This window comes from Megalobrama amblycephala, linkage group LG16 (assembly GCF_018812025.1).
Source record: "Megalobrama amblycephala isolate DHTTF-2021 linkage group LG16, ASM1881202v1, whole genome shotgun sequence".
In the NCBI taxonomy this organism is placed as follows: domain Eukaryota; kingdom Metazoa; phylum Chordata; class Actinopteri; order Cypriniformes; family Xenocyprididae; genus Megalobrama; species Megalobrama amblycephala.
In genome coordinates, this window is record NC_063059.1 from 34,569,346 (window position 1) to 34,580,121 (window position 10,776).

At 34.3% G+C, this 10,776-nt stretch overlaps 1 protein-coding gene across 1 annotated transcript; it reads left to right on the forward strand.

Annotated features, from left to right (window-relative positions):
• The first annotated feature begins 2,992 nt into the window (after nt 1–2,992).
• On the forward strand, nt 2,993–10,440 carry ca4b (carbonic anhydrase IV b). The gene is made up of 8 exons (XM_048162057.1): nt 2,993–3,086; nt 3,480–3,524; nt 3,747–3,911; nt 4,006–4,151; nt 5,743–5,835; nt 6,248–6,314; nt 6,505–6,668; nt 9,895–10,440. The coding sequence occupies exons 1-8, from the start codon at nt 3,029–3,031 to the stop codon at nt 10,069–10,071; spliced, it is 915 nt and encodes a 304-aa protein (XP_048018014.1). The 5' UTR covers nt 2,993–3,028; the 3' UTR covers nt 10,072–10,440.
• Nucleotides 10,441–10,776: the final 336 nt, after the last annotated feature.

Sequence of the window (10,776 nt, forward strand, 5' to 3'; positions counted from 1 at the left end):
AGCAAGTCGCTGTTTTTATTAGTGAGTCATCAAGTCATTCATTCTGTAACGAAGCAAGTGGCTGTGAATGAATCATTGAATCATTGACTCTCACGATTCGTTCAAAACCGCATGCGTGTGTTGTAGTTCTGCTCTGGTTTTTGTTAGAAATATTTTTTCGTTGCAAAATAGAGTAAATACTGACAGTAGGCTACTGTGTTTAAAATGTACGTTTTGTTTTTTGACCTGTTGTATAATAATGCACGTTTGCAGTCATGTGGATATTTGGGTACAATTGCATTCTTGCTCGTTATCAACATTAAATACAAGAACTCACACAAGGTATGTTTTTGTATCGAAGAAAGTTTGAGTCTTAAATTGATATAAATCCATTATCTGTGTCTTTATTTGTTCATCGTGCAAGTGCTAAATCTCTACTTTTACAAAGGTGCATTGTCGAGAACGGCAGTAATTTAGCGCGATTTAAGGCAGCAGACTGCACGCAATCTATCATATGCATGCTGCTTGTGTGGATGCAGTCATTTTAGACTGCAAATGATGAGGTAATTTGATTAAATGTAATGGATTTACGGCATTTTGCCAGTTAGAAATACATGCTCGTTTTAATATTATTTTAAGGTATGGTAGAGTTAAATTAACTACTCCGCATTTTGTTCGCGTACCCCCTTTTGTCACCTCACATACCCCCAGGGGTGTACCCCAGTTTGAGAAACACTGCATTAATGTACTAAAAACATATTTAAATCAGTTCATGTGAGTACAGTGATTCAATATTAATATTATAAAGCGACGAGAATATTTTTGTGCACCAAAAAACAAAACAAAATAACGACTTATTTAGTGATGGCCGATTTCAAAACACTGCTTCATGAAGCTTCGGAGCATAATGAATCAGTGTATCGAATCAAAGGTTCGGAGCGCAAAAGTCACGTGATTTCAGCAGATTGTCACGCAGGTATGGCTGAGTTTCTGTTTATGTTCGCTGATCAATGTTTATATGTGAATAAAAGTCTGAATTAAATCGGTTCATCATATAAAGTGATCAAGTCTCTTCAGAAAATGTTGACTAAACCCCTTAAATCATATGGATTAGTTTTACGATCTCTTTATGAAATGTTTGAAGCGTCAAAGTGGTCGTCAAGTGGACTTTTTTTTTCAGTTTCCTCACACATCAACACATTTCAACTCATTCACATATATCAGCTCATGCTCTTTACTGACATGTTTGTCACCTTGGTAAACAAATATACTGCCATACTTTAGAGCACCAAGGTTACTCTCTAAAGTATGTAATGTAAAGTAAATGATATCATCTTTTTAAAAAAAAAATGTATAAATATAAAAATGTTTTACCATTATTTCACTTCTTGTTTCTTTGTTAAAATATAATAATGGATCTTTTTACAATGAACTTTTATGATATTTTATGATTGTACAGCTGTGTCTGGGACAAGGTTAAAACAATAAAATTTACACATAAAAGGTATTTAAACATAGTAAAAAAAGTGATGGAGGCAATTTTCTAAGACGGTTAATTTGTTATGTCTGACCTTTACATAACAAAAGGAAAAGAGCTGTAATATGACGATTAGTAATAAAATTCAATACCTGAGTCATGAAAGTGCCGGAAGCTGAAAAAAACAGCCTACTGCTCTAAGTAAATTACTCTATTTCAAATCATTTGCAGCAATTTGCATATCCTGTGTGTGTGTGTGTGTGTGTGTGATACACTAGCATCAGACCTTATGAAAGCTGAAGGTTGAATCTCAGGTCAAACCTAGAGGACGTCATTTGCCTCCCTTTTATCAGACACAAATCACCCATTGAGCAATTCACTGTGACGAATGGATCCGTTATCAACTTTACCATGAACTTTATAGAGTTTTAAAACTTAGTTCAATGCATGTCCTGTAAAAAGTATACTCACTGTTTGAGCAGGAGGGGTTGAGCCTGGACTTGCATCATACACCTATTTCTGTACAATACTGGATTAACTCCTGAAATAAACACCACGGTATAGATAACGTCTTTAAACTAACTGCATGCGAAGATGGGTATTATCTAGACAGGTTTAGATCAGGGTTAACTCAATTATCTTCTTTACCTTAATATGTAAGATGAGCTAAATTCCTTCTTTGTGGCTTCATCACCTTTTAGAGACATAAACGTTACAGATTTCCCCCCTTTTTTAATGATTTCAGACATTTCAAATAGGCTATAATCAAGAAATTGTCATTAAAGTTCATTAAACATTTAAACTGAAACCTTTTGCATCACAATTACATTCTTGGAGCTGCAGAAAAGGTCAGGAAAAGGTCCAAATGTTGCATGACCGCATATATTCTATTTTGTAATCACCACTGGTATAACTATTTAAATATGTCCCGATCAGAGACTGTAACTGCCAATCTGGGTTATATTCTATTGAAAAACAACCATCTGTTACATTATGACATATCCATGCATCAAAACTTTTAATAAACTCTCAGAAAAAAATGGCCACTTGGTAAAAAGGTTCTAATACCTCTGAGGAACTAATATGCACTCTTAAGGTACAAAGGTGTACCTTTTGAAAGGATACCGCCTCAGTGACAGCTTTTGCACCTTTTTTCTGAGAGAGTACATACAGCAGTTAATAAATGTAACCTTTTTATTATGTTTTCAGTCATTTTAATGTTTGCTTACTGCAACAACATAATCTATTAATTTGTGAAAATTGATAATAAGTGACAATAAGTGTTTTTTTATGTAGTAGTTGAAAACAAGCAAAGGTTTCTTATGGGTGGAGGACAACTTGAACAGATTAGATACACTGAATTACTCATAATTATCAGGAAACTTTATTATCTTAATACAAATGAGTTTTATGGTCACTAGGTTTTGTGCTGTAAAACTTAAAAAGGAGGGGACACCGAGATTGCGCCGTTATAAAAAGCACCAGCGATGAATCCCATCATAAAATACATTCTGTCCACTTTAGCTGGATTGATGTGAATTCAGGTGGATTTTTTCAATCCAAATATTAAGGATGAATGTGCTTTATCTTTCCATACTTACTGTTTTATGCAGGTTTGCTTCAAGTGAAGGTAGGTGGGTTAAATGGTTTGTGCATATGTCATATTATTTATCATTGAATTTATGGAGCTTTGAATTCATCAATCCATCATTTTGGATTTTAGTTTTATAGGTTTTTAGTGAACATTTAAACTGTATGTGTACAAAGGCCTGTCTGTACAGCAGGTCAAATTATCTTTGTCTGAGTTAAAAATACACCAGAATTATAGAATATCAAGATTTATGAGAATCTGCCAACTAGAGTTGTTGAAGCACATTAGACTGAATAGAATACAAATTTATTAACTGAATGACTGAACATAGATATTTTTCTGTGTTCATGTAATGTGTTGCATTATTAATTTTTAATACATTTACAATCCATATCAGTTTGATTAGAATGACTGAACTTTGTTTTCTTTCAGATTGGTGTTATCAGACCCAAGTCACTTGCAACAGAACGTGTGCGGGTGAGAACTGAACTTCTAGTTTAATGACATATATTAAATTATAAGGCAAAAATACAATAGTTTGGTTTCAGTATTTTTTTTTTACTGTATGTTTGATCAAATAAGTGCAGCCTTGGTGACTTCTTTCAAAATGTAGGGGGAAAAAAATCAAAATTTTTGAACAGTAATGTATGATTTATACTATAGCATTTATTACTATGATCTCTTTTTTTTCTTTCATAGGACCGGATGAATGGGAAACCATTGCCCCAGAATGTGGAAATGGAAAACAGTCACCCATTAATATTGTAACAAAGACTACTTTGACAGACAGTCGTCTGACCCAAGTGCAGTTTACAGGCTATCAAGAGGTGATCAATACTATCATTATAAACAATGGACACACAGGTAGGCTAAGTATACTTTTTTAATATAGTGAATAGCCTTTACACATATTATTTCACTTTATAAACACTTTTTTTTGTCATTTTGTCATCTTTAGTGCAAGTGAATCTGCAAAATATAGCAAGAATTGACGGAGCCAATTTAGGAGCCGCTTACAAAGCTCAGCAGCTTCACCTGCACTGGGGCAAGAATGGAGGACCTGGATCAGAACATACTATAGATGGAGAGAAATACCCTATGGAGGTATTAAGCTTTTGAGACATGTTTTATTCTTAAACCTAGGGCTGTCACTAATGATTATTTTGGTAATTAAGTGATCGGACGCTTATTCAAGTAATCCGATTTTTTGTGGCATAGGCCTAATAAAAATAGACTTAATAAAAGACCTAAGCATTTAAAATGACTTAAAACACACATGATTTTATAGAATAACACTGCTAAAATACATAATGTACATTATATAAACAATCGTCTTGTGTACATTAGGTAATGCCTGCAGAGGGCGCCAACAGCCTTGATCAAACCCTTGTTCAATATTGGTCAAACTATACATTTCATTCAAATGCTCAATTAATCTTTAATATATGCCACTTCTTTACGATTGAAATGCTACAGCCACTCTAATTTCTTGATCAAAAATATGTAGACATCAAAACATGCACACTCAGAGCGAGGGTTTAAACTTTTATTTTGAAATTTCAGCCTTTGTGAGTTCACAAAAGCACTATATGTTATAGTATGCTATAGTATTTTTATGCTTTTTAATACATTGTACTAGAGCTGGGCGATATGACCAAAATCTTATATCATGATATGAGTAATTTTATATCACGATATATATCACAATATAGTTATTTTTGCTTTAAATAAGATTTTTATGATATAAAAATTTTCCATATCATTGAAATTTCATAATTATCATAAATTTCAATATAATTAAAAACAAATTAATACTAGCCTAAAAAACTCTCAAGCTTACTGAATTCAAATAAACTGATAAAGAAAGAGAAAAGAAAACAAACTACGATAGAACAAAACAGACGAAATAGACCTACATGAAAAAACTTCAAGCACTAGAAAATGTATAAAGTAATCAAAGGTAGGCTATAAAAAACAATGCATAGTTTTTACTGTGTAAATCAAATATACGTTTATTCTTATTAAAGTTACAAATGCAAGCAATGAGAGATTTTCTCTCTTTCTTGTTGTTTGATTAGCATTATTAATTTGGATGCTGTCCCTTTAAGACTGACTGCACTCGAGCCTCGTCTGTCTCACTTAAGACATAAATTGCTCTGTTTACTTGCAAATACGTGGTTACTTTGGCACATAGGTATGTGTATTTAACCGTTCAAGCCCAATTAGGCATCAAAAAGCACTCAGTTCAGTCCTCATGCGCTCTATGAGCAGCGGCTTCATGTCACGCATCTCTTAGACGACGCTGAAAAACAGTCTCTTCAGAGAGCGTGTGCATATGCTGAAATGAGTTGTCTTTCGCTTCTAATTGCACTCAAACGGTTTAAAACCACTTGTTTTTAAATCGCATTGCTTAAAAACTCATGCAAATTATAAGCTTTCGTAACCGCGCAGCATAGCAACCTCACGCGACAGAGACGATCGTCCAAAATCTCTACCAGTTGACAAATTTCTACCGGCTAATCGTGTCTATATCGTCATATCACACAGCCCTACATCGTACAGCCTTAGAAAATGGTCTAATAATGTGGTTCATGGATTCTCGTCCGTGGAATGCACAACTTCCGATATTTTGCCGGTTAATCGACACGGGTAAATATAATAACTATAATAAGCATGTATTTTGTATCTTTAACAGCTGCACATTGTACATATAAAAGAAAATTACAACTCTGTGGAACAAGCCATCGGTGACCCTTCTGGAGTGGCTGTTCTTGGATTTTTTTATGAGGTAAAACCAGATGCATTGGTCCTACTTTAAATTAAGTGTGTACTAACATTTAAATTAAGCATTTAATACAATGCACTGTACATACATGTTTTTACATTGTACTTGTATTTAAAAAAAAATACCTGCATTTAATTAGCTGTAATTAACTTATGTAAGTTGACACTGTTGACCCTTTCCTTGCCCTCAAACCAACCCACACCACTAAACCTGTCCCTAACATTATCCCATCTCAATAGCAGCAAGTGTTTTGCAATAGAACATGAACACAATCAGTATATTGTACCTAATAATTTAGTTTATTATGTATGCACATAGTAGTGAAAGATACCTAATATAAGTGTGACTGATGCGGTTATAAATGTTTGTTATTTATAGCTAATAAAACCATATTTTATTGTATCTTATCTTCCAGGAATCAGAAAATGCCAATAAAAAATATGAAGGCATCATAAATTCTCTGGAAAATATTACACACCCTGGTAAAAACATTTTTTATCTAACTTCAAAGTTTAATAAATATGTTGTTTTATCACTTCTTGATGTCAGTCAAGGTCACAATAGGTTATCTCTAATATGGGAGGTGCCTGTATAATGTATTACTGTTCACACAGGCTATATTTAGAGATAAGAAGAGGAACTTAATGACAGTTGATGAACATCTTTTTTTAGGCACCAATGTAACACTTGGAGATATATCATTAGACATGCTTATTCCCTCCCATGATAAATTGGAGAAGTACTATCGCTACCAGGGGTCCCTCACCACACCGGCCTGCTCTGAAGCAGTGGTCTGGACAATATTTGAGGAACCGATACCACTCAGCAGAGAACAGGTAGTTATATGCAGCCACCTTATTTTGCAACGCGGAAGTAAAGGTGTGTTCACGCCATGATGAAATTACAGCAGTTTTGAGGTTTCAGCTTCACATGCTTGTAGAGCTCGTAATCACATCTTATAAGATGGGACTTTTCTGAGAGCTCCTACTTGACCGCTGTACCACCTGACCACTGCAGATTCATTTAGGAAAACACATACAGAAACACATAATTCCCAGTCCGAGGATGTGAACAGCTTCGAATAGAACGTCACATGCTCTCGAGTCTACGGTAATTACAACATGGTGTGAACGCAGCATAAGCTCCGTGAATGTGTGAAATGTCCGATACATTAACCACTACAGGGGCATTTTCTCCGAGGAGGCAAGGGAGGCAGTGTGTCCTCACAAAAATGATGGATGAGAAAATAATCCATATCACAAAAATAAAACAATGCAAATATTACAAAATGTGTATAAATCACTCGTTTTTCTAAAGTAACACTGTCCAACAGCGACACCTGCAGGTAAAGTTACAGCGGGAGTCTTGCCTCTCCTGAGCCTATTGGGTTTAAACAGACCCCTTAAAGCATGTGGTGGGTTTGGTGGGGAGTAACTGAGAATTAATGGGGGAAAGTCACATGAGAGGAGGTAATGCCTCCATCACGCTTTGATTAGATATGATCGGTTATGATTAGATATGATTGGTTTGTGCGATAATCCTGCCTCTTGTTTTTGTGTGGCCCGAATGAAGAATATGATAGCGTTAATGAGAAGCCTAATTAAAAAGTAAACAGCTCATCCACTTAGATATCACTGTTTTATGTCATGACAAAATCAAACTTAAAATGACCTGAAAACATGATGACTGTGGGGGTTTTTAGTGAGCAATCAGCGGGTCATTTTGACCCGGAGAACATTTTATTTTTCCCGAAAATACTAGTTAATGTACTAGTTCATGTTTTTTTGTTGTTGTTGTTGTTGTTTTGTTGTTGTTTTTTTTACCTTGTCACACTTGTGGTGTTCCCGGTCAAAAATGACTGGCTTACAAAAAATTGCTTATAAATCTATAAATGCTGAGTAGGCACCTCAGTTTTTGAGTGAAAAAAGTGTTTTTTTGTGGATAATTTTGTCAATTTTACAAAAAATATAGCCTGACTTCGTCATACTCATATTCTAGGCAGAATGTGAGTCTGATACTGCTCCATTGCACTTGAATTATGGGGCGTGTCTTAACCGAACCAGTAAAAAAAAAAAAACTCTGCACTCAATTGGATAGACCTACAACCAATCAGAGCAACGCAGTAAGTGACGTATGTTGAACTTGTACTTAAACTTTTGCCGAATCCCGTTGGAAGGACGGCAAACACATCTTTCCCATCGACAAATGCCTTGATTGCGGTTCATTGTTCGTCTTTTAAAATTAATGCGCTGTCGATTTCTTTTATTACAGACGTGATAGCGGAATCTAAACATCTTACTTCTCCATCTGCAGTCATCGTTGGTGAAAACCAATTCAACCCAAGCGCTCTTTGATGACGTGGGTGGTTACGTAACCGCAGATAACCTGTCCATCATCGATTAAAGCCCGCCCTGGCAATTTGATTGGCTCGGCCTTCTGGGAGCCGAGCATAATTACTCCACAATGGATCGAGTCCAGACCGAACTTCCCCTCCAAAAAATGTTGTGGGGTTCGGGCTGGCACCCAGGCTACAAAAAATATGAAAAAAATTGCATTGTTTATCATACTAGTGTGCTTTAAATAATGTTTAAGCAGGAAATGAGTTTTGAAATGTTTTTATTTTGGTTTTTATTTATTACAAAAAGGCATAAAGTCACACTTGTGGTGTTCCCGGTCAAAAATGACCGGCCTACCAAAATAGCTTATAAATCACTTGTTACGCTATTTTATCACCAAATATTGGATTCAATCTTTTTGTCAACTTGTTTTCTTTAAATTAGGACAGGTTTTGTATTTATTTTTGAAACTGATTGATTGTAGGCCTCATTGATCTGATCAAAAATGACCACCCATTGAAAATGAATGAGGGAGTCGAAAATCAGAGAAACAATTAGTGTTCAGGAGCGTGCACTAGTTTACATATAAACATGTGGGCGAGCAAAAATAAAGGCCTGAGACCTCTGCATGTGTGTATAAATGCATACTCGTGTATCCGCACACATACACACACACGTTCATGTATACAAACAAACCATTTTGAGTATTACAGGCTTTCATTTTCACAGAGATGAACTTTATCCTCAAATCAGTGAGGCTCAGATCAATGAGGCCTACGATTAATCAGTTTCAAAAATGAATACAAAACTTGTCCTAATTTAAAGAAAAGAATTTGATAAAAGATTGAATCCAATATTTGGTAATAAAATAGCGTATTTTATTGTATCACATCGTATCACAAGTGTGATTTTGTGCCATTTTGTAATAAATAAAACCATTTCAAAACAAATTTTAAACATTAAAGCACACTAGTGTGATAAACAGTGCAAAAACATTTTCATATTTTGTGCAAAATTGACAAAATTATCCACAAAAAACACTTTTTCGCTCAAAAACTGAGGTACATAAGCTCAGATAAATAAGGCCTACAATTGAGCTGTTTCAAAAATAAACACAAAACCTGTCCTAATTAAAAAGAAAACAAGCTGACAAAAAGATTGAATCCAATATTTGGTGATAAGGTAGAATAACAAGAGATTTATAAGCAATTTTTTTGCAGGCCAGTCATTTTTGACCAGGAACACCATGAGTATGATAGGGTTTAACAGCTTAACATCAGTTCACAAACAAAATATATTGATTAAATTGTTATTGCCTTTAGTTATTATTTTGGAATAAATGTAAAAATGCTTAAAAACACTAACTTGATGAGATTTATACTTGGTTTTGACAGAATATGTATTACATATAGTGTAAATATATAAAATATAATTTTATTTAGTCTTTATGTAATGTTTGTTTAATCAGGAAAATGTGAAAACATTAATGGACATGAATTTACATTTGAAATATATATATATGTGATATATGAATGTGAGGACTTGCCTCACATTCAGGCAACAAGCAACTATAGAATCGAATGACACCGGAAACCAGACACATTCAATTTACTAATGCTCACTTCCCCTTTCATGTTACTCATGTTAAAAAATTGGTGGTTAAACAAGTGAAACTTTATCACAGAATGACAGAATACCATATAGTCATCTTATCTTTGTCTTGCAGCTTTCTGCATTTTCAAACTTGACGTTTCATGATGGGACTGCCATGGTAAACACATACCGACCCATTCAGCTGCGGTACGGACGTCAGGTGTTTTATTCTAGGAGTTATGCTTTCTGTGTTAGCACTGCCTTATTGATCAGCTCTGTTTTCACATCAATCTATGTTCTCATGGTGTGATTTATGCTTATGTTTTTGGGGTATTGCTCGAAGCAAGTTATTTATCATTTCTTAATAATTCAAGACCAATCAAACTTTATTGTTCTTCAGCCTGTGGCTTAAACAGCATAACATAAAATGAAACTGAAGCACATCCTACGTCAGAGTCCTTCTCAAATGTATTTAATGAAATTTATTTATACAAAAGTCATCATTTAATTGATATTGTTGTAAAAACTGTTGTAAAAGTACAATATTTAGCTGTGTCTGTTATAAGAATTTATAAATATATATATTTATAAATATATTTTGTCCTATTTTGAATCCCATTTGTTACTGTATTCTTGTTTTTCTGTATTGGTAGGCCCAATTGTTCAGTCCAAATTATAAAACAATAAAAAAAAACTGATGAACAAACAATTATTCATTGAAAATTGTTTATTTCAATGTATAATGAATAACTAAGCCTGTGAAAATTTTATAGCCTGAACACTTTCAACCTACTGTAGATTTTATTGCACCTGTTATAGTTATATGGGATAAAAAGGAATTGTTTTCATCGCCAGATTCTCTGAAGACAGATTATTCATTGACATGCCAAGTTGGGTGATTTGATATTGGTATCGAATATCTGGCAACCGAAAAGAGAGAGGAGAGGGAGAGAAGGAAGTGGGAACTTTCCATTTAAAAGAAAATGTAATTTAAGATTTAGACTATCAAAAAGAC

What these genes read in the sequence shown, in the direction of transcription:
- ca4b (XM_048162057.1), top strand. Translation starts at nt 3,029, where the DNA reads ATGAATGTGCTTTATCTTTCCATACTTACTGTTTTATGCAGGTTTGCT. An exon ending in TTGCAACAGAACGTGTGCGG is followed by an intron (nt 3,525 to 3,746) that starts GTGAGAACTGAA and finishes TTTCTTTCATAG; the next exon opens with GACCGGATGAATGGGAAACC. An exon ending in TTCTTGGATTTTTTTATGAG is followed by an intron (nt 5,836 to 6,247) that starts GTAAAACCAGAT and finishes CTTATCTTCCAG; the next exon opens with GAATCAGAAAATGCCAATAA.